This window comes from Bufo gargarizans, chromosome 6 (assembly GCF_014858855.1).
Source record: "Bufo gargarizans isolate SCDJY-AF-19 chromosome 6, ASM1485885v1, whole genome shotgun sequence".
Taxonomy (NCBI): domain Eukaryota; kingdom Metazoa; phylum Chordata; class Amphibia; order Anura; family Bufonidae; genus Bufo; species Bufo gargarizans.
This window is the reverse complement of record NC_058085.1, coordinates 349230139-349255520: the sequence shown is the minus strand read 5'-3', so window position 1 is coordinate 349255520 and position 25382 is coordinate 349230139. Positions and strand designations below refer to the sequence as shown.

General features: G+C 42.6%; 1 protein-coding gene across 6 annotated transcripts in view; it reads left to right on the top strand.

Moving 5' to 3' along the window:
* Positions 1-25382, top strand: part of LOC122940143 (alpha-2-macroglobulin-like) — a 201401-nt gene that overhangs the window by 7994 nt on the left and 168025 nt on the right. For all 6 annotated transcript variants that reach the window (XM_044296537.1, XM_044296538.1, XM_044296535.1 and 3 more), the window contains 7 exons: positions 3343-3526; positions 4034-4196; positions 10375-10427; positions 11756-11776; positions 13397-13550; positions 14713-14797; positions 19844-19958. In XM_044296537.1, the coding sequence (XP_044152472.1) occupies positions 3343-3526; positions 4034-4196; positions 10375-10427; positions 11756-11776; positions 13397-13550; positions 14713-14797; positions 19844-19958 (775 nt within the window). The remainder of the gene's footprint in view (positions 1-3342; positions 3527-4033; positions 4197-10374; positions 10428-11755; positions 11777-13396; positions 13551-14712; positions 14798-19843; positions 19959-25382) is intronic.

Sequence of the window (25382 nt, the reverse complement as noted above, 5' to 3'; positions counted from 1 at the left end):
GTGTCTGCTGACTGTGAGGTACAGGGTCAAAGTTTACTCAATGATGATGTATAGGGGGCGGACCGAACATCGCATATGTTCGGCCGCAGCGGCGAACGCGAACAAGCTATGTTCGCCGGGAACTATTCGCCGGCGAATAGTTCGGGACATCACTATTCATCAGGCATCTGAGGGACACATTTCCTTAAAGAGGACCTGCCACCAAAAAAAGCAATGCAATCTGAAAGCGCCATGTTATAAAGTAGGAGAAGCTGAGCAGAATGATATATACAGTATTTATTTTGGGGGAAAGATTCATCAAAACCTATAATTTATAGATTTTTATATCTTTTTTGTTCACCTCCCGTAAACAGAATCAGTACAGGACGGAGGAGTTATCAGTGATTGATAGTATTGGGCGAATGCGTGTGCATAGAGAGATAGCTGTCAGTCACTGATAGCACCTCCTCCCTGTACCAATAGGCATTCACAGGAAGTGGGAAAAGCAAAGCTATAAATGTCTAAATTACGGGTTTTATTGAATTTTCTCCTGCTCTATAAGGGTACTTTCAGACTAGCATTGTTGGATTCCGGCAGGCAGTTCTGTTGCCGGAACTGCCTGCCGGATCTGGAAATCCATATGCAAACGGATATCATTTGTATCCATATCCGTCTGACAAATGCATTGAAATACCGGATCCGTCTCTCCGGTGTCATCCAGAAAAAACAGATCTGGTATATATTTTTCTTCACATTTTTAAAGGTCTGCGCATGTTCAGACCGGAAAACCGGATCCGTCAATGCGGCAATTTCCTGAATACTTGGTACCGGATCCGGCATTAATACATTTTAATGGAAATTAATGCCGGATCCGGCAATTGTTCCGGAATTTTGTCCGGAGAAAATACTGCAGCATGTTGCTGTATTTTCTCCGGCCAAATACCGTAAAAGGGACAGAACGGAAGACATCCTGATGCATACTGAGCGGATTGCTTTCCATACAGAATGCATTAGGACCAAACTGATGCATTTTATTTCCGGTATTGAGCCCCTGTGACGGAACTCAGTACCGGAAAACTTTAACGCTAGTGTGAAAGTAGCCGAACACGGTGCTTTCAGATTGAATTGCATTTTATGGTGACCAATCCTCTGAGATGTACGGCAGAAGGATATAAATCCATGAGACATATTCAATTCTGATCTAGGTGTGTCAAAAGTTATTATTAGCTTGTATTCCCAAATATACCACATTTGGTGTGGCACAGGTGAAGGTACCTGGGATCTTGCAATTCTGATGTGATCATTATGTATGGACACGTCTTACATTTGGTCTGTTTGCAGGGGAATGTTCCTGTTGTTGGAGAGGACAGTGGTTTCTGACAATGATGTTTTTTAAGATTAGGGGCCTGTCTATAGCACAGAAGTAGCGGATATGGAGATATGGATTTTGGAAGCGGTCATCTTTGTGTAGTATTGGATGTAGTCTTCGAGCAACCCTTCTTAGAATTTCCAGATTGGGGTGTAGGTTACAACAGGTACCCGACAATTTTCTTGTTTTGTTTTGTATTGTAGCTCACTTATTGGTAATCTGGTGGCCCTGCAATTTGGTTTTCCACTGTAATAGGATGGTATCCCGACTAAAAATGTGTTTTTAAGTATTCCAAGGTGTTCATCCCTGAGGCCTATGTAGTCTACAAAGTTTGCAATTTTGTCATCATTTAGTTTTTGCTATTTTATGTACAGTTTTGTGTACAGTTTCAGGTGAGTGGGTCAGGTATATATATGTATATATGTAAAAGAAATATATAAATGCCATATTTTTTGCTTTATAAGATGCACCCACCTAAAAAAAAGGGAATACTAGAATAGAATACTATTATGGAAGTGCTCAATAGTATGCATTACGTGCGGGGAGCGAAGTTGTGCGGGTACTCACCCTCCACCCTCCCTGGTCTTCTTTCATGGGGCCGCGCTGCACTGTCCTGACCACGTACAGCGTCATGACGTAGTGCGTGCACTATGACCTGACACTGCACGCAGCAGGGTAACAATGCAGCACTAGCCGGAGAACACAAGAGAGCATGACTTCTACAGAGACCTCCGGACCTAGAGAGGAGCAGCAGAGGAGGAGAGGTAAGGGAAGTTATTTATTTTATCACTTAATTGGGGTCTCATGGGGGTCTGGCATGGAAGTTTGATCTGAGGTCTCATGGGGGTCTGATATGGAGGTCTTATGGAGATCTGACATGGAGGTATGACATGGAGACTTGATAAGAGTCTGACATGAAGGTCTAATAGAGGACTGACATGGAGGTCTAATAGTGGTCTAATCTGAGGTCTGATGTAAGGTTCCTGAAATGGGATCTGATCTGAGGATTTGATATAGGGATCTGATCTGAGGATTTGATATTGGGATCTGCTCTGAGGATTTGATATTGCGGTCTTATTTAAGGATCTGATATGAGGCCTAATGAAAAATATTTTTTTCTTATTTTACTCCTCTAAAATCTGGGGTGCATCTTATCATCAGGTGTGTCTTATAAAGCAAACAATATGGTATTTATTTATAGTGCAATTTTGGCACTGTAACTAGGGAATCCATAGGCTGTGAAAAGTCAAAGCTGATCTGGGTCCATGTAGAGGGCACTCGGCAGCAAAGTAATTGGTCACAAGATGGCCAGGTTCAATTAAGGCAGTGAAATACTTTCAGTGGAGCCTACGCAACTGCTATGGGACCATGGGGAGGGGGCCTAGCGCTGAACTCTTATTCCCGATGTGAAAACACATGCAGCCACCACTAGGAGGAGCTCAGTGCAAAGAGATGATTACAGCTTCCATTTCAGTCAATTGTAACTGCATAAATTCCTATGCACTGAGCTGCAGACAGCCAGCTTTGCAATAGAAGGGAAGCAGGAGATGTATCATTGTATTTATGACAATTTTCTGGTGTAAAATATGGTGTTTAGAATGAGCGCAGTAGTTATGAAGCACTTCCACTTGCATTGCCTGGGAATGATTGGCGCAAGTGTACTGGGAAACTAGGTGGGGCAGGAGGATCCATAATAAGTTTTCCGATCGGGCCCCATAACATCTGTGTATGCTCCTGATTAGGGAGCATACACAAAGGCAAACTTTGGAATTTTACGGGGTGCATCAAAAGGTGCCACATAATGACCCCATGTTCACAGCATTGTCAAAACTTCTAAACACTTGAGTTTTGGCCACAGTGACTTCAAACAGATCAGGGGCTCTTGGATTGATTTAAGCAGCTATTTTACTTTTAGTGATTTTTAAATCTGCCCATGGACCAGGTATAATTGCATTATATGTCTAATATTAGTCCTCTTTTCCATTGCTATCTAGGCGCTATGCCGTCATCTTTCCCTCAGAAGTCTATTCAAAACAATCTGAACTTGTCTGTCTACACATGGTGGGCATGGTGGGAGAAACCAGTGTGCAGTTGGTCTTACAAAAGACAACCAGTAACATAACACTTTTTGAAAGCAATCTTCAGGAAAACACTTATTTCCACTGCATTCCTTTCCAGGTAACATTTTCAAGTTAATTCTCATTTCTTAGACTTGATTCTCATTTGTATTTAGGCCTTCTGGTACTTCTGAGCAGAAAATACCACTATTCTTGCCATAACAATATAAACTCCAATGGACCCCCATCAATGGAGTGTATTAGGATTTAACTGTATCTGCTAAAAAAAAAAAATCTGTCATAGCAGTCAATGGTTGAGATCGTTTGCAAATTTCCCTCATTTTTTTATTTATTGCATTAATAGATTGCAAATGTGAATTATGCTTCACCCTGTTGCATGGAACCAAATGCAAAATCAGTTTTTTTTCAGTATTTGGAGCCAAACTTTAGTTACAAACCTATTACAAAGGTCAAGTGAATACAGTGCTTACTCATACAGTTGGTATTAATTATTTTTAAGGCTATGCAAATCTTATTGCAAGTAAGTTTCTAATTAGTATTAGGACGAGGTATGCAGTAATCCTAACTGCAACTGTATCTGCATCTATAATTTGTGGACTGTTTATAGGTTCCGGAGCCGTCAGATGGCAATGAAGAAGTGGCTACAATTCATGCTGCAATTAACCATGCTGGCAATTCAATTTACAAAAAAAGTAAACTTCTTCTAAAGGGCAAACGAACAGCAACCTTTATCCAGACAGACAAAGCCATCTATAAACCCGGGCAAACTGGTAAATGTGGTTCAATATACACTATTTTCACTTTATTAAATGAAAGTTGAATTTTAAAAGTTATCATTTTCCTTCTGCATTTAGTTTTTTGAGCATCTTTTTACAAATACAATCTGTGGTGAAAGGTGACTATCTTTGTAAGCCTATTTTTCACTAGTCCTGAGTTACATCCAGCTTCAGTCTATCCCATCAGAGATCTGCCATAATAATAGACTTCAAAGGTCCAGCAAGAGACAACTGTTATGGGCAATGTGGGTGGAAGCATTGTGTCAACGAACTGGTTTGATTTTGGGCTAAATCTGAGGCTCTTATCCTGCAGTCCCCTGGTATTCATCCTTTAACCCCTATACAGGGATGTAGATTTCACTGCAGGTGATCCACCAGACCGCAACCTTATTAAGTAGTCCCGGTGTGGTTGACAGCTGACCCACGGGTGCCAGAGACACCAGTGCAAAGCACTGAGGGATCAGGCAAGACTAGTAGTCAGTAGAAAGTCAAGGTTGGGGGCAAGCAGAGTTTGTGTGAAGTCAAAAGGTCAGGGCAGGCAGCACAGTCAGAGTACAGTGATGTGGCATAGGTCAGGCCAGGTGGCAGAGGGTCAGAATCCAGTAAACGGGCAAAAATCAGGACATGGGCAACTAAGCTGATATAACATCTTTTGCAGGATCTAGAAACAGGGAAAGGTGCCTTAAGTATCCACAGGTTTCCAGCTATTGGCTGGTGAAGGTTAGGATGCACACTGGTCCTTTAAACTCCGGATAGCCTGTGCCCCATACGTGAGTAGTGGAGAGAACAGGTAGACCAGCGTAGGCTGCAACAGGGGACACAGAACTCCGGCAGCAGGACCTGATGCTGGAGGGCAGAGGAGGACCAGCGGGAACCAGCAGGCAGAGACAGCAGCGCCAGTAGTGTACGTAGGCCAATGTCAGGGCCTGGCAAGAGGAGCAGGATGGCATGGGGTGCCAATATAACAACAAACTTAATCAGAGCTGACTTGAGAGACACTAGGGTTTATTTCTTATGTGTAAATTTACAAATAACTTATTTTACATTATTAACAATTTGCTCTGAGCAGTAAATAAAAGTGGAGCATTTAAGATTATACAGTGGGTTTTTATGGTCCATGCTGAGATTTGGAAAGGGTGAAACTTTCATTAGATAAGTGTGTCTTCTTTATTCAGGCCCTACCACAATAATTAGCTTGAAGGGCTGAATATCTGATACCTTCTCACTCATCTGAGGGACAAGACCTGTCTCTATGCTGCTCTTCGCTTTGGTGATGGAGCCTTTGCCTATTTTAACAGAAAACTACTTAAACATCATGGGGTTTGGAGTGAGGAGAAGAGAAGACAAAATATCCACGTATACTAATGATTTACTTTTATTCATTAAAGATCCTAGTAATATGTTTGAGCATGTTAAGCGAGAAGTTCAGGAATGTGGTTGTACTCTCAACTGGCAGTAAATTGGTCAGTATCCATGCACATTCCATCAGATAATATCAATGTAAAATGACAATTATTTTTTTTTTTTTAAAAGGGCTCATAAAAAATAAAAAATATTAAGAAAGTGTCACTGACAGATTCCCAGCCATTCATGTGTTGATACTTTGTGTGTACCCCTGGTCTTTACTTAGGCCTCTTTCACACTTGCGTTGTCCGGATCCGGCGTGTACTCCACTTGCCGGAATTACACGCCGGATCCGGAAAAATGCAAGTTTACTGAAAGCATTTGAAGACGGATCCGTCTTCAAAATGCTTTCAGTGTTACTATGGCAGCCAGGACTAAGCTATCAAAGTCCTGGTTACCATAGTAGTAGTGGGGAGTGGGGGAGCAGTATACTTACCGTCCGTGCGGCTCCCGGGGCGCTCCAGAATGACGTCAGAGCGCCCCCTGTGCATGGATGACGTGCCATGCGATCACGTCATCTATGCGCCTGGGGCGCCCTGACGTCACTCTGGAGCGCCCCGGGAGCCGCACGGACGGTGTTGCCATTTCTTTACTTAAGAGACAGGATAACCGGATTAAGTTGCTTCTGAACTTATCTTGTGGATTACAGCAGATCTCTGATGGAGGACAAATTTACACAGACACCATGCTTTTTGTTACCTCAGGAACACACACTGCTTCTTACTGTGCAGCCTCTTTTCTTTTTTTTTTTTCTTTGTGTGTGCAACTTTATTTAAACACTTTCTGGTTAACAAACAGACAACATATTCATATGACTGTAGATCGATAGATAAGCTGTATAAGGGCATATAGAAAAAATGTCATATATCTTAACACCCCCACTTGCTCTTATACTGCTTATGAGAAATAGTTTGGTACAGTTACATCATTTTACTATCTATATTCCAAAAATATAACTAACAAACCTATCAAGCTTAAACTTTGTTATTCGTTTAGTCATAACATCAGCTACCATTTTATCCGTAGAACAATACTCAAGATCTATCTTGCCTTCACTCAGAACAGATCTAAGGAAATGAAATTTAATGTCAATATGTTTGCATCTCTGATGGTAAACTGGGTTCTATCGCACTCTGATTGTCTTCAAAAATCTTTACTGGCTCATACTGACATTCACTGTCCAATTCTCTTAGCAATTGTGCAAGATATAGACTCTCATGTGTGGTTGCGGCTAATGCCATATATTCAGCTTCACACGAAGATAGTGCTATTGTTGGTTGTTTCTTTGACTTCCAAGAAATCAGAGGTCCACTTTCAGTCAGGCTGAAACAATATCCTGTTGTGCTTCTCCTATCAATCTGGTCTGAGGCCCAACTGGCATCACTATACGCCTCTAGTTTTAAGTTCTCTTTACATTTTCTGTAGCATAGTTCAAAATTGACAGTTCCTTTTACTTGACTATAACCTTTTGCCACAAACCTGGCTTTGTACGTTTCAGTTCCATTTGCATTGCTTTTTATCACATATACCCATTTACCCCCCACTGAATTTTTACCTTCTGGTAATGTGGTCAATGTGAAGGTATCATTCTCCTTTAGTGATTCCATCTCTTCTTTCATTGCATCTAACCCACTTTGTGACTGGGGTGTTTCCATGGCTTCTCTGAAGGTCTGGGGTACATCATGTGCTCTATAACAGTAATCTATATTCATCAGTACCTGATCATCACGAACAGATCCTAGTACATAGTCATTTAAATACTGAGGAGTTTTTCTATTTCTTGTAGGGTATCTTGTACCCTGGTCACCATCTTTGTCCTCTGCAATCTCCACTAAAGAATCTGGGGTCTCTTTAGTCATTGGACTTGATACAGGAATTACACTCCTTTCCTCATAGTCATCATCATTATTGTCCAACAGCTCAGTCTGAGTTTGTTTCTCGATTACATCCTTTTCAATGAATTTTACTAGTCTGTGCCTGAAGACTTTGCCAGTTTCAGGGTAATACACCAGATAAGAGGGACTATTTTTGTCATATCCTACAAAAATTCCTTTTGTGCATTTTGGATCCAGCTTTTTCTTATCATGTTTGTATGCAAAACATTCTGACAAAAAATCTTCATTTTTGAAAAGTCTGGTTTCTTCCCTGTCAGTATGTTGTACGGCGTTTGCTTCAAACGACTGTTAAAGCATCGATTTCGAATCATAGCTGCTGTCATCACTGCATATGTCCATAACTCTTTTGGTACTTTGCTCTCTATTAGCATACATCTTGCCATCTCTATCAGTGTTCTCCAGTTTCTTTCAGCCGTTCCATTTTGATGCGGTGAGTAAGGTGCTGAAGTCTCATGTCTTATGCTCCTCTTTATGAGTAGTGACTGGAAGTCATTCGATGTGAATTCGGTACCATTGTCTGACCTCATTCTCTTGATGGTCCCATAGGGGGCAGTATCAGCGATAAACTTCTCTGTGGCTAGAACTGTGTCACTCTTGTTCCTCAGAAAGTATACAAATGCTGCACCAGAATAATCATCAGTGAACGCTATGATGTATTTGAATCCGTCCTTTGCAACTGGCTCTATAGGACCTGTTAAATCTGTGTGTACTAGTTCAAGTGGGTATTTTGCACGGGTGTCAGACTCTGTTTCTACTCTGAGCAAATTTCCCTTGGGTACAAATCTCACACTTCAGGTTGGACTTATCAACCTTACCTTGGATCTTCATTCCATCTACTAGATTCTGTAGTTTCAAGATATCATCGTAATTACAATGACCAAGGATTTTATGCCATATCTGAATATCATAACAACCGTAACATCTGTCTTCACATCCCTTATAGGTGTCCAAATAGTAAAGCCTGTTATATTTCTTTATAATAAACTTTGTACCATTCTTATAAGCCAGAATACTGTCATCTTGTCGGAATTCAACAGACACCCCATTCATTGTTGCTGCTTCAACTGAGAAAATGTCTTGTGGATATGTGGGGATAAATAATGCGTTTTGTAGCAATGTTCTCATTTGTTTTCCCTTACTGTCCATTAGGTACACTTCTGCGTCGCCTCTCTTGAGTGCTACACCGGAAGTTCTTTTCCCATCTGCCAACTCCATGTAGTGTTTCTCTGGCTTAAATGAGGTGTCAAATCTTTTAAATTTCTTAAACACTTTAGCGTCCCGGCAGCCATGGTAACCATGCAGAAAAAGCTAAACGTCGGATCCGGCAATGCGCCGAAACAACGTTTAGCTTAAGGCCGGATCCGGATCAATGCCTTTCAATGGGCATTAATTCCGGATCCGGCCTTGCGGCAAGTCTTCGGGATTTTTGGCCGGAGCAAAAAGCGCAGCATGCTGCAGTATTTTCTCCAGCCAAAAAACGTTCGGGTCCGGAACTGAAGACATCCTGATGCATCCTGAACGGATTTCACTCCATTCAGAATGCATTAGGATAAAATTTATCAGGATTCTTCCGGCATAGAGCCCCGACGATGGAACTCTATGCCGGAAGAAAAGAACGCAGGTGTGAAAGAGCCCTTATTTAGTGATCCCCTCCAGAAACCCAGAAAATGCCAGCAGAACTAATCACTGCCATTTACTGGGTGTTGAGATAGGACCAGAAAGTAGAGACCAGTGGGTACCAGGTGAGCAGTGTGTAATGTATGTACAACTTTTGATGCAGATTTATCTTAATCACATTTTTTCAACAACCATAACTGGGAAAAAAGATATTTAATTATAATTATGAATAGATTTTCAATTCAAAAGTAAAATGTTACAGTGCAGGAGCAGATGAGCAGATTGATGTATAGTCATTTTCATAGTGACAGATTCCCTTTAAAAAAAAAAATTAGTGACCACCCACACGTGTTTTTACTGACTTAAAAAAGGGGGTTTTAGCTAAACGGCTGGCTTTAATCAATCATTACATGTACTTAAAATGGTGCATTAAAAACTATAACTTGTCCTGCAAAAAATAAGACCTCATACAAGTACATTTATGAAAAAAACAAAAAAGTTCTAGCTCTTGGAATGCAATTTTAAAAAATGTGCTTGGTCACTAAGGGGTTATAAAGGCCATCTGTCATCAGATTTGTACCTATGAATTTCAATAAAAATGCAGAGGGAACAGCAGTTAGGGTTAGAGAGAGCAGGGACTCTTTGAGTAATGGCAACCCTCCATTGTTCCTAGAGGGTCATTTGCATACATAAAAAAACATAATTTTTTCAGCAATGCGGGCACATATGAACATGGGACCAACGCAGATGCTTTCATTTGCCAAGCGCACATGCAACAGGCCAGCCAGCTGTCATTTCAATTGTGTCAAAGGAGTGCCTACGGATCCATCAGGGGGGACTGGGAACTTGAAGTGGCCCTGAAAAAAATACTAAAAGTGCCCTGTTTTGTAGTTGGGTCCAAATTAATAGAAGGTAGGGCCAGGAATACCATATTGTGGCACATTATACCACCCTAACAGAGCCAAAAATCACAAAATACTGCCAGCAGCACAAAATACATCTCCAGAAACTTCCACTGGCTGGACCCCTGGGCTTCGGCCCAACGGAGTATTTCCCTGTAAGGTCTATGGCCAATACGCCCCTGGGATCCATAATGTGCTTGCTGGCTTCTATACCAGAATTATGTCATCATGCTGCGAGATCTTCAGTAATTATACAATTTCAGGGTAAAGAATACACCTAAAATTATATGGAGGCGTATAAAAATCTACTTTGAATATTCTAAACATTCCTATTTGCATTTTTTTTTCTAACAGTAAAATTCAGAGTTGTCTCACTGGATGAGAATTTCCAACCAGGAAAGAACCAGGTAAGATGGAATGAACCTAGAGCTGTAATATCATTGGCACAGATGGCCGTGGGTGTGAAAAGACAAAAGATGCTTTTTAGGGCCAAATGTAAAATGTTTGTGGTCTTTTGTGGACTCAACTTAAGAAGTAGCAGTTAAATAACCAAATCAACAATAACCAGTCCATTATCTGTCAGAAAACTATGGTCACAATCTAGAACCACAGCCAGCAAAGAAACTTCTACCAGCCTTCCTAATCACTATAGATGGTAGGAAACTAAGGGTTCTCCTAGGTTCTTTTCCACCAGCCACTGCTAGACCGGGTGAACTTGGCTGCTAACGGCTCAGGTTAAGTTTGCTGAGTAAGGTAGCAGAAAACTGGTGTAAGGTTACTAGAAGCAGGCCTACCAAAATGACTGGTGAGCATCCAGTAGTAGACCATCGGGTCAGAATCAGGAGTGATGGATAGTACCAAAACAGTGGACAAGGAGCTAATCCAGAAACTGGCCACAGTTAGAATACCAGGAGAATCAGTACAAGCCAATTCAGCAGACAACAGATTAATCTGGAAGACAAGCCACAGTAAGATTACCTGGCATTCTATAATACACAGAAAAGAAAAGAATACCAATGTAGTAGCCGCACATCTATAAAAATGTTTTTTTCTTTTTATAGATGTGCGGCTACTATCTCGGTATTCTTTTCTTTTCTGTGTATTATATTGTGCATTTCCACCGTGTGCCGGCACTCTTGTTCTACTTTTGATGTGCCCCCGTTCCCCATATTATATTACCTGGCATTCTGATGCAGTTGTAATGAATAGCACAAAGCACAGGAACCAGGATAACAAAATCCCAGGCAACTCAACTGCCAATCATTGAGTAGCAGACTTAAATCCACTGCCTAGTTCTAGGATTGGGTGCTGAACCTGAATGGTTTGTCTTACTCGACCAGCTAGGGCTTTACTGGTAGTCATGGCAAACCTCTTAGCACAGCCATGCACAGTATCTTGGCTGGATAAACTATTGTCATTATCTCTCCCCATTGTTAGCAACTGATTTTAACAGCAAAACCTTAAAAAACTGCATACTAATATACCTAGATGAGTATAGAGTTAGATCTTGCAACAAAGATTGCCAGGCACTAAGGCATTAAATAAATGAAAGGTCAATTTATCTGGGAATTTTGATGTTTTTTTTTTTTTTTGTCTGTATGCATTTTATTTATTTACTTTTTACATTAAGAATGTCTTAACAGTCTTTGCTGTTTATTGGTCTGTATGCATCTTCTTTTTTTGTTTTTTTACATAACGAATAACTTAACAGGTTTTGTTTCATCTTTAATTGCAGTTATCAGCCGTAAAGTTACAGGTATGTATTTCTAGAAAAAGTTCAAATGTTTATGATGAGAATGACTGTATATGAAGAGCATGACCAGTATTAATACTAATCCAGAAAATACTCAAAAAACATGAACTGCTGTCCTCAACTCTTCTAAATACACAAACCAAAACACTTTCAAGATGAGGCACCTAGATATTTTACTAGATAAAATTAGCAACATCAACAATTGTATTAATTAAAGGAATAACTTTAACACTCTACCACTAATTTTACTTACCGGTTCAACAAACAGAAGCCAACAATAAACCATGATCCTTGGAGATCTGGCTTTGGCGCACTATAAGAAATCACAAAATGGCTGTTTTTCTACCACTACTTCCTATATAATGGTCCTTCAAAATTAGCCAGACCAACTAAAATTCTCAGGACCATAACCACAATAATTCTCTACCACCAGTTTAATACTAAGTCTCCAAATTCCATCAAACACCAAAGATGGCATGACACTAAAAATGCACAACGCACTCACAAGTTTTTTTATTATGACATGCACAGAAAAATATTGGAAGAAGAGTGCCATATTGTCATAAACAGAAATGAGAAAATGACAAGAAAACAAGAATACCAAAATTCTAACCATGGTGCCAATAATGTGCCAAAAACCTTATGAATAGGTTAGGTAACAATCTGATCCTCATTTTCCCTGACATCTTTGAGGGAAAGTCGAAACACCTACATACACATCAAATGGTTGTCCAGTCCCACTGAAATTTGCGTGTTTGGCTGACATTAACCTAATGTACTTGTGCACTGAGCCTGTATATTTACTTTAGGTTGTGGAGTAAGGCTGTACCAGATATTTTCCACTATGGAGTCCAATGAAACATGCCACATGTCGTACTCGTTGGATTTCTTTGACACCCAATAGAAAAAGACCTATGCAAGATTCTGTATGAAATCGGAGACATATGAATGTACAGAGCTCATGCACCTCTATGGGTGTCTGATTAAGTCTCCATATCAAACAAGCTGTGAGCCCTTATAAATACTTTTCACAATATAATTAATTGATGACCTCTAGGGTTATGGTCTCCAACTTGTGTCTCTCTAGTTGATTAAAAAATATAACCTACGGCATACACTCAGTGCACGCTCAGTGCAAACAGCTTATTACAGCTTCTATTTCAGTCAATTGTAACTGCATTCATTCCGATGCATTTAGCTCCCCCTAGTGATGGCTGCAGGCGGCCATCTTACTAAAAGGAGATTTATCAATGTGCTTATGCTAGTTGTCTAGTGTACATTTTTTTATTTGGTGTTTAGAATGAGTGCCATATTTATGAATCACTTGTTCCCTTTTACTGTCATAGAGTTCAGTGAGGCCAGGTGCAACTTTTTTTTAATACAATTTAAAAAAATATGTAATTAAAATTTCTTCTGCTTAATGCATTCTGCATTGTCTGGGAATGATTGATGCACAAGTGCCAGAATATTGGGTGGGCACAAGGTCCATACTAAGTTTTGCTATGGGGCCCTGTGAGATCTGTGTACACTCTTGCCTGTATGTTGAGAGTGGTAGTCTTACAAGAGGTGGACAACTGTAGGCTAAAAACTTCTCTATGATGGATTTGATTTTCTATGTTTCAGGATCCAGAGAAGAACCTAATCGGACAGTGGCTAAATGTCAGCCTCACTCAGGGAATTGCTGAGCTCTCCCTCCCTCTCTCTTCGGAGCCTCTGCTAGGAGAATACTCGATCCACGTGAAGGACAAGGTCCATACATTCAGTGTGGAAGAATATGGTAAAAAGGTGTATTCTAAGAAAGTGCCGTAAAATGGCCATAGGCTCTCCTAGCATGTCTATTCTAGTAAATACTTGTCATGGCTGAGGATGGGGAAAACCCTCAGCCGTGCGATGCCAGAAGATGGATTGTCGATGTAAGGCCAGGACAGGAATCAGGGAACAGGTCATCTCCTATCAATCCCTAATTCTGACCCTGATTCCTGTCCTGGCCTTACATCGACCATCCATCTTCTGGCATCGCACGGCTGAGGGTTTTCCCCATCCTCAGCTGTGACAGTATGACCACAAGGGTGGCCCCCACTGGCAGATGGTATATCACAGGAGGATGACTCCAGCTAGCCATGGCTGAAGTACCCCTCAGACTACTGATCACAGCAGAGGCTAAATAGCCCATGTAGCCACACCCACACACAGACACACCCAGTGTTCACACACTAGGAAGGAAGTTAACCCTTCCAACACCAGGGAAGGGAAAACTGCCACTTAAAGGGGAATACACACACAATAAACCCCGTGCACACCAGACAAGGAAAGTGCACACATATAAACACACGTTGCCATAGGCAACCACATGCATACACAGTGAGCAGCCCAGCAACCAGCTCCAGCTGCTACACCGCCAAACTATATGTTGCCAACGGCAACCACACGTGAGGCAACAAATCCAGAGCCCTCACCTGTGGTTGACAACACAGAACAAACCGCTGACAACCGCATGTGACCACAAGAGTCACGACCATAACCATGGTCGTGACAATACTTCTACTTTTCATAAGGTATTAATTATGGATCATCATTTTTATAACACTGCATTAAGTTGTTTCTATGTTATATAAGTCATATAAGTTACAAATGTGTGTTAATAGTTGGGGGTGTGTCCCTGCACATCTGATGCTGTCCAATCAGTGATGCCAGTGTCATACTGTGTAGAGACACACCCCTTTGAAAAGGTGGAAAGGTAACACCCAGTTACCAATTTATTCCTAAATACTCAGAGGGAATAACAGAGGAACAACACAATGGTCTATGAAGAGAAGTTCCAGAATTGTTACTACATGGGGAATGCCAGTGTTTACTATAACAGACATGCCAGGAGAGGTGAATATGTCTTCCAATTAATATTTCTGAATTCCTCAGACTTTTCTGATATGTCTTTGCAGTTCTGCCAAAATTTAAGGTCACCCTTCATTTTCCCAAAGCCGTTGTCATCACTGATGAGAAATGCACATTACAATTGTGTGGCAGGTAAAATAAATGTTACCTATCCGACTGTAAATCATTCTGGAATATAATGTAAGACAAATATAGTAACATCATCTACATAGTTACATAGTACAGCTGAAAAAAGACACATGACCATCAAGTTCATCCAAGGTATGGGAGAAGATGGGGATAAGAGCCGGGGGGGGGGGGGGGGGGGAGAGATCCCAAATGGTGATCAGACTGGATCAAAACTCTATTCTATACATTTACATACGAGATATCTAATAACATCTAAAATCTAATATTGAAGCATTCATATTGACAAAGACAAAAACAGTCCTTTAAAGGGGTACTTTAATATTGATTTCCTATTTACATATGAGGCCATCAATATCCGATCAGCAAGTCCGACCCCCTGCACCACCTCCGATCACCACCTACCCGGCAGTTTAGGACAGAGCAATGTCCAACAGAGGGACAAAGAAAAGTGGGGATACAATACGAAATAGCCCAGAGTGGGAATATTGAATCTACCCAAATTATAAACCTTTCATCACAGGTCCTCACAGAAACACAAATTACCTTATTAGAGAAAGGTCTTACATTTACGCCAGTACCGAATTTTGACAAATTCAACTGGATAAAAGATATCAATCTTTTTGCACGAAAATTGGCATTGCACAAGCAATTTTCAAGTACAAATATAGAAACTGGAAAACTCATCCAGAAAGAGCAACAAGCTTTAGACATATTGGAGAGTCTACATTTGGAGAGTGAGGGCTTTAGTGTAGAAATCACACCCCCATTAACGGATCTTAAACCAAGGTCCAAATGGACTCCCCCCTTCTCACAGTTTCAAAAGATCGACACTTTTGTACAGTTGGTATCCCATGACATTAATAAGGTTAGAATAAATAGGGAGTTGTGCCCTGGGAACCTAACAAAGGAAGAACTCGAGTCATTGGATGAATTGAGAGCCAACAAAGACATAATAGTTAAACCAAGTGATAAGGGGGGCAACATAGTCATCCAAAATAGGAAGGACTATGAAGATATGGTGAACAAGTTATTGGGGGATAAAGAAATATACCAGACCCTATCAGATAACCCAACTAAGAGATATCTGGAGGATCTCAAAAGGATCCTGGGAACAGCCAGAGTAAACAACCTAATATCTAAAGATGAGCTGGATTTCTTATACAACAAAAGCCCCACAATCCCCACCTTTTATGCACTACCCAAGGTGCATAAGAGGAAGCACCCAATACCGGGGCGCCCGATAGTCTCGGGTAATGACTCCCTAAGCCAACCTGCCAGCGAATACGTGGATGAGATATTGAGGCCTTTTGTGTCATCTCTCCCCTCGTATATTAAAGATACGACCGACGTACTTACGAGAATTAGGGGAATTTCCTTATCTTCATCCACATTCCTGGCAAGTTTAGACGTGGAAGCCCTCTATAGTAATATAGACCATGAATTGGGCATTCAGGCCACAAAGCACTTTCTGGATACTAAGAGTACTAATTTTCAGGAGCACAATGAATTTATTTTATCACTACTAAGATTTATTTTAACTCACAATTACTTTCTCTGCAACTGGTATCATTCTATCAACAGATGAAGGGTACCGCTATGGGGACTCCGTGTGCACCGACTTTTGCTAATTTGTTTTTGGGGTGGTGGGAAGACACTATAGTTTTTACGGATAGCATGGCACCATTCACGAGTCACGTTTTATTTTGGGGACGATTCATCGACGATGTTCTGGTATTTTGGGAGGGGGAGGAAGACGAATTTGCCACCTTTGTGGATAGATTAAACCACAATTACATAGGCATGCACTTCACCTTCGAAATCCACCCTAATCAAATATGTTTTCTGGATCTTTTGATCCAGAAGGACAAGGATGGGCAAATCCTAACACAAATTTTTCGAAAACCTACCTCTACAAACAGTCTCTTGCACTGGACAAGCTGGCATCCAGTGGCATTGAGAAAAGGAATACCAACGGGGCAGTATTTGAGAGCTAGAAGGAACTGCGCCACTGAAGAGACGTTTAAGAAAGAGGCTGATGAGCTCTATAATCGATTTAGGAGCAGGGGTTACCCACGTAAATGCCTTAAAAAGGCATTTAACCGTGCCAAAAGCACAAATAGGGATGAATTAATATCTCAGGATTATAAAATCAATCAATCAGAGGAAAGAAGGAAAAGATAAAAGGATCAGGTGCATTGGGACCTATGACTGTGGCAACCAACAGGTGATGAAGATTCTAAAGAAACATTGGAGGGTACTTACCAGTGATGAACAGCTGAGAGATGTACTACCATCATATCCCAGCGTCACGTACAGGAGAGGACCAGATTTGAGGGACAAGCTTGTCCACAGTTTTCTTCCTGAAAGACAAATGACAAGCACCAGTTGGTTAAAGTCTAGTATCACTGGCTCCTTTCCCTGCGGGAGTTGTACTTTTTGTAAATACTTACCCAAAGTAAAACAATTCAAAAACCCCATGGATGGACGTACTTATGTGAGCAGAGAGTTCTTCAATTGCCGAAGTAGTGGCATCATTTACATCGCCTCATGCAATTGTCCCAAATTATATGTGGGCAAAACCACTCAGGAGCTGAGGCGCAGAATATCTGGTCACATTAGTACCATCAATACAGGCAAAGATACGTCACTCTATAGGCATATAACGTATGTACATGGTGGGAATTTGGAGGTCCTAAAGTTTTGGGGACTGGAGAAAGAAACTCTAGGACCAAGGAGTGGTAATTTAGATACAAAACTTCTGCAGGAGGAGGCCAGATGGATACACAGATTACAGACCATGAGTCCGGGTGGCCTAAATGAGGGGTTCTCATATACGGCCTTTATCTAACATAGCACAATAAAAGCATAAAAATATAAATATAAAATAAAAACAATTTTTGTTACTAAATATTGAAACAACAAACCAGGAGAAATACCATCTTAGACCCTAGCTGAATTAAGTAATCACCGCTGCTTAATTACTAAAATGTTACCTTATCCATATTAAATGAGACAGCCACAGTATGACATCTATGGACAGAGACTAACTGGAGCACCATGCTTTTTTGGATAAGTACAAAGTACGGTGGATGGCTGAGACCCAGGCAGCCCTGATATAGTTCCAATCACTAGCTAGATGACCTGCCCCCGTAGACACACACCATAACATACCCCCATGGAAGAAAACAAAATATAGTGGTCATATTACACCTTGATAAAAATGACAATGGACCATCGATAGAGGTCTTACAGACCCTTCCCCATGCCGTGAATACTCTAATTGCCCCATTTTGACACATATCTCAATTTATAGACAAATAATGTCTTATATTGTTCCATACATGTAGCATGGTATATAGCATACATGAAGGACACGATTAAGGGGCAGGAATGGGTTAACAACTTAAGCATGGAGGAGGAGATAATGTGGAGAGAAGAGAGGGTGGAGAGAAGTGATGACCTCACCTATTTTGGGTAGATCGGAACCGCCCTCTCATCTACGCGATGGACTGTGTACAACTAGTGTCATAAATCACGAGGGGGAGGATAGGAGCGCACAGGATGTGCGTCAGTGAACTACTTGGTGTTGTGGATTGAGGACCTTACGGAAGTGGCCACTGTGATTGGCTGAAAGGGATCACTGACAGGTGGGCGGGACCTGGAACAGCATATAGGAGGGTCATGATGAGCGCGCGGATACATATACCCCACATCCCCTGACGAAGCCACAGAGTGTGGCGAAACATGTCGGGAGGGGTGGTATAGCGTCATGTGTTTTAAACAGTGTCAGGTCTGTTAGGGTGAAACGGCTTATTAGTACGCTGCAGAGGCAGCACTGAACATAAAGGAGAGTGGTAGAGCGAGCCTCACTAGCAATCATAGTGCTAACTGAGACCTCTATGAAAACAATAGAGGAGTCAGTTTAAGTCAAGCGGAGAGAGAGAGAGGGAAGCAGCCCAGAGAGAGTGATACTAGTGATCTAGAGGCAGCCCTGCGTGAGAGGCAAATAGATACAAGATTACCAACACTGTTAGCTGCTTGTTTAACCTGAGCACAGAGGTTGGACAGCAGAGAGCCCCGATATCCCTGTCACTACACCGCATGTGATCACAAATAAAGTATTAGCATGATGATTGCGAGTATGAACATTACCCCATAATAATAAGTGGGAGGAGCTGCACCTACAAAGGGGTGGTATTGAACAAAAGGCGAACGCAACCACATACTCCGAATGTATCCCATGTAATACCGGACACTGATAATTTTAATATATTTTTTCTGTAGAGTGTGTGTTTCTTCCAAACTTAATTTTAAATAAATAACTAATAAAGAAATAACTTTTAACATTAGTTAGGGACCCCTACAGGGATTCTAAGTCTCAACAGACCAATGATGTATCAATAATAATAATATCCCGAGGGTTCCTAAAAGGGACTTTGTTTAATAAAAAGCTCCAGTACACCGCACCATTTCTGTAGTGGACGGAGCTAGTTACTGCAGCGCTGCTCCTACAGTCGGTAGCGGAGCTACTGCAGTTATTGCAGAACAGCTGATCACTGAGGGTATAGGACAGGTATCGGCAACCTTCGGCACTCCAGCTGCCGTAAAACTACAACTCCCAGCATGCAACATGCTCGGCTGTTCTTCTAAATCCCACAGAAGTTAACAGAGCATTCTGGGAGTTGTAGTTTCAGAAAAGCTGGAGTGCCGAAGGTTGTTGATCCCTCGACCTCCACGAATCAAATGTTGATGGTCTATCCTCAGGTATCTCGAGAAGGAATAATTGTGTGAACTCTGTAGCCAAGATTGTTAGTCCACATAAGATCATTAAAATCACTGTTACAAGTCACATCTGCATCCACCTGATTCCTTCCACCATCCTTAAGATAGGAACAGCGTACATTGCACCCTGGCCAAAAAATCCTAGGTAATGACTGGCCTTCATACACATGATCCCCCCAGAATTCTTCTCATTATTTTGCTTTTTATAAACAAAATCTGGAGAGGTCTTTTTTTATCTGATCATCTGATCTGTCTCTACTCCATTAGGTACACCTATGGGAAACCAGTGAAGGGTAATTATAAGATTCAAGTATGTCAAACGGAAGTTCCTTACTATTATACCCCGAGTCCTGATGTTCCTTGTGTAGACTTCACAGGAGAAGTAAGTTGTATTGAAAAAGTAGCAGGAACTTTGTAAAGATAATGTGATCACAAAAACAACTTATGTAAACAGCTCACCCTTATCTATTGCAATGTATTTGTGTTAAATGAGCGAGTGTGTGGTGTAACATTGTGAGGCTGTGCCCGCCGACCAGCTACAGTGGGTAAAGAGCCACAGATTCTTCATGTGCTATTATCCTTTCCATACATACATTTATTAGCTTTTATATAGCTTATCAACAATAAGATTGTTTGTCTTCACCATGGATTTAAGTGAATAGCTGGGTCTTCTACAGTCAACCACAATTCTTATATTTCTACAATTAGCCATTGTGTCTATACCACTGCAATTTTGGTACCAATAGAAATATAGCTCTATTGCAACAATGAGATCATCAACAGTTAACAGCTGATATATATCAGGCCACAGGTGGACGCATTCTCTCTTGAGATGTATATATTTATTTATTTTATTTATTCTATGCACTTATATAGCGCTACTAAATTCCGCAGCGCTTTACAGACATTAGCATCCAATGTCCCCAATGGGGCTCACAATTAGGGATGAGCGAACTCGAACTGTATAGTTCGGGTTCGTACCGAATTTTGGGGTGTCCGTGACACGGACCCGAACCCGGACATTTTCGTAAAAGTCCGGGTTCGGTGTTCGTCGCTTTCTTCGCGCTTTTGTGACGCTTTCTTGGCGCTTTTTGAAAGGCTGCAAAGCAGCCAATCAACAAGCGTCATACTACTTGCCCCAAGAGGCCATCACAGCCATGCCTACTATTGGCATGGCTGTGATTGGCCAGAGCACCATGTGACCCAGCCTCTATTTAAGCTGGAGTCACATAGCGCCGCCCGTCACTCTGCTCTGATTAGCGTAGGGAGAGGTTGCGGCTGCGACAGTAGGGCGAGATTAGGCAGATTAACTCCTCCAAAGGACTTGATTAACTGATCGATCTGCAGCTGTGGATCATTGAGCTGCTGATCCTCAATTGCTCACTGTTTTTAGGCTGCACAGACCGTTTGTCAGTCTCATTTTTCTGGGGTGATCGGCGGCCATTTTGTGTCTTGTGGTGCGCCAGCACAAGCTGCGACCAAGTGCATTTAACCCTCAATGGTGTGGTTGTTTTTTGGCTAAAGCCTACATCAGGGTGAAGCTGTCACACCAAGTGCATTTAACCAGCAATAGTCTGTTCATTTTTTGGCCATATACAAAATCAGGGGCAAGCTGCGCCTGTCACCAAGTGCATTTAACCCTCAATGGTGTGGTTGTTTTTTGGCTAAAGCCTACATCAGGGTGAAGCTGTCACACCAAGTGCATTTAACCAGCAATAGTCTGTTCATTTTTTGGCCATATCCCAGTCTAATTCTGTCACTAAATCCATACCGGTCACCCAGCGCCTAAATACTAGGCCTCAAATTTATATCCAGCTAAATCTGTCCCTAGTGCTGTAGCTGGGCGAGTTATTTAGTGTCCGTTCAAGCACATTTCTTGTTCTGGGTTGAAATACAATTCCCAATTTAGCAATTTCATAATTTAGTGGTTCCTGCTATATCAGAGCTATTTGAAATCTATCCCAAAAAGGGTATATAATATTGAAGGTGCACATTGGGTCATTCAGAATAACTTCACACACACGCTTCTGTGCATTTCCAAGTCTAATTCTGTCACTAAACCCATACCTGTCACCCAGCGCCTAAATACTAGGCCTCAAATTTAAATCCCTCTAAATCTCTCGTTACCCACCACTGTACTGTTGTTGCTGGGCAAGATATTTAGTGTCCGTCAAAGCACATTTTTTGTTCTGGGTTGAAGTACAATTCCCAATTTAGCAATTTCATAATTTAGTGGTTTCTGCTATATCAGAGCTATTTGAAATCTATCCCAAAAAGGGTATATAATATTGAAGGTGCACATTGGGTCATTCAGAATAACTTCACACACACCCGCTACTGTGTATTTCCAAGTCTAATTCTGTCACTAAACCCATACCTGTCACCCAGCGCCTAAATACTAGGCCTCAAATTTAAATCCCTCTAAATCTCTCGTTACCCACCGCTGTACTGTTGTTGCTGGGCAAGATATTTAGTGTCCGTCAAAGCACATTTTTTGTTCTGGGTTGAAGTACAATTCCCAATTTAGCAATTTCATAATTTAGTGGTTTCTGCTATATCAGAGCTATTTGAAATCTATCCCTAAAAGGGTATATAATATTGAAGGTGCACATAGGGTCATTCAGAATAACTTCACACACACGCTTCTGTGCATTTCCAAGTCTAATTCTGTCACTAAATCCATACCGGTGACCCAGCGCCTAAATACTAGGCCTCAAATTTAAATCCCTCTAAATCTCTCGTTACCCACCACTGTACTGTTGTTGCTGGGCAAGATATTTAGTGTCCGTCAAAGCACATTTTTTGTTCTGGGTTGAAGTACAATTCCCAATTTAGCAATTTCATAATTTAGTGGTTCCTGCTATATCAGAGCTATTTGAAATCTATCCCAAAAAGGGTATATAATATTGAAGGTGCACATTGGGTCATTCAGAATAACTTCACACACACCCGCTACTGTGTATTTCCAAGTCTAATTCTGTCACTAAACCCATACCTGTCACCCAGCGCCTAAATACTAGGCCTCAAATTTAAATCCCTCTAAATCTCTCGTTACCGCTGTACTGTTGTAGCTGGGAAAGTTATTTAGTGCCCGTCAAAGCACATTTTTTGTTCTGGGTTGAAGTACAATTCCCAATTTAGCAATTTCATAATTTAGTGGTTCCTGCTATATCAGAGCTATTTGAAATCTATCCCAAAAAGGGTATATAATATTCAAGGTGCACATTGGGTCATTCAGAATAACTTCACACACACGCTTCTGTGCATTTCCAAGTCTAATTCTGTCACTAAATCCATACCGGTCACCCAGCGCCTAAATACTAGGCCTCAAATTTATATCCCGCTGAATTTGAATACAATACATTGGGCCAAATAATATATTTGTTGTTGTGGTGAACCATAACAATGAGAAAAACATCTAGTAAGGGACGCGGACGTGGACATGGTCGTGGTGGTGTTAGTGGACCCTCTGGTGCTGGGAGAGGACGTGGCCGTTCTGCCACATCCACACGTCCTAGTGTACCAACTACCTCAGGTCCCAGTAGCCGCCAGAATTTACAGCGATATATGGTGGGGCCCAATGCCGTTCTAAGGATGGTAAGGCCTGAGCAGGTACAGGCATTAGTCAATTGGGTGGCCGACAGTGGATCCAGCACGTTCACATTATCTCCCACCCAGTCTTCTGCAGAAAGCGCACAGATGGCGCCTGAAAACCAACCCCATCAGTCTGTCACATCACCCCCATGCATACCAGGGAAACTGTCTCAGCCTCAAGTTATGCAGCAGTCTCTTATGCTGTTTGAAGACTCCGCTGGCAGGGTTTCCCAAGGGCATCCACCTAGCCCTTCCCCAGCGGTGAAAGACATAGAATGCACTGACGCACAACCACTTATGTTTCCTGATGATGAGGACATGGGAATACCACCTCAGCATGTCTCTGATGATGACGAAACACAGGTGCCAACTGCTGCGTCTTTCTGCAGTGTGCAGACTGAACAGGAGGTCAGGGATCAAGACTGGGTGGAAGACGATGCAGGGGACGATGAGGTCCTAGACCCCACATGGAATGAATGTCGTGCCACTGACTTTCACAGTTCGGAGGAAGAGGCAGTGGTGAGACCGAGCCAACAGCGTAGCAAAAGAGGGAGCAGTGGGCAAAAGCAGAACACCCGCCGCCAAGAGACTCCGCCTGCTACTGACCGCCGCCATCTGGGACCGAGCACCCCAAAGGCAGCTTCAAGGAGTTCCCTGGCATGGCACTTCTTCAAACAATGTGCTGACGACAAGACCCGAGTGGTTTGCACGCTGTGCCATCAGAGCCTGAAGCGAGGCATTAACGTTCTGAACCTGAGCACAACCTGCATGACCAGGCACCTGCATGCAAAGCATGAACTGCAGTGGAGTAAACACCTTAAAACCAAGGCAGTCACTCAGGCTCCCCCTGCTACCTCTTCTGCTGCTGCCGCCTCGGCCTATTCTGCTGCTGCCGCCTCGGCCTCTTCCTCCGCCTCTGGAGGAACGTTGGCACCTGCCGCCCAGCAAACAGGGGATGTACCACCAACACCACCACCACCACCTCCGTCACCAAGCGTCTCAACCATGTCACACGCCAGCGTTCAGCTCTCCATCTCACAAACATTTGATAGAAAGCGTAAATTCCCACCTAGCCACCCTCGATCCCTGGCCCTGAATGCCAGCATTTCTAAACTACTGGCCTATGAAATGCTGTCATTTAGGCTGGTGGACACAGACAGCTTCAAACAGCTCATGTCGCTTGCTGTCCCACAGTATGTTGTTCCCAGCCGGCACTACTTCTCCAAGAGAGCCGTGCCTTCCCTGCACAACCAAGTATCCGATAAAATCAAGTGTGCACTGCGCAACGCCATCTGTAGCAAGGTCCACCTAACCACAGATACGTGGACCAGTAAGCACGGCCAGGGACGCTATATCTCCCTAACTGCACACTGGGTAAATGTAGTGGCAGCTGGGCCCCAGGCGGAGAGCTGTTTGGCGCACGTCCTGCCGCCGCCAGGGATCGCAGGGCAACATTCTTTGCCTCCTGTTGCCACCTCCTCCTTCTCGGCTTCCTCCTCCTCTTCTTCCACCTGCTCATCCAGTCAGCCACACACCTTCACCACCAACTTCAGCACAGCCCGGGGTAAACGTCAGCAGGCCATTCTGAAACTCATATGTTTGGGGGACAGGCCCCACACCGCACAGGAGTTGTGGCGGGGTATTGAACAACAGACCGACGAGTGGTTGCTGCCGGTGAGCCTCAAGCCCGGCCTGGTGGTGTGTGATAATGGGCGAAATCTCGTTGCAGCTCTGGGACTAGCCAATTTGACGCACATCCCTTGCTTGGCGCATGTGCTGAATTTGGTGGTGCAGAAGTTCATTCACAACTACCCCGACATGTCAGAGCTGCTGCATAAAGTGCGGGCCGTCTGTTCGCGCTTCCGGCGTTCACATCCTGCCGCTGCTCGCCTGTCTGCGCTACAGCGTAACTTCGGCCTTCCCGCTCACCGCCTCATATGCGACGTGCCCACCAGGTGGAACTCCACCTTGCACATGCTGGACAGACTGTGCGAGCAGCAGCAGGCCATAGTGGAGTTTCAGCTGCAGCACGCACGGGTCAGTCGCACTACAGAACAGCACCACTTCACCACCAATGACTGGGCCTCCATGCGAGACCTGTGTGCCCTGTTGCGCTGTTTCGAGTACTCCACCAACATGGCCAGTGGCGATGACACCGTTATCAGCGTTACAATACCACTTCTATGTCTCCTTGAGAAAACACTTAGGGCGA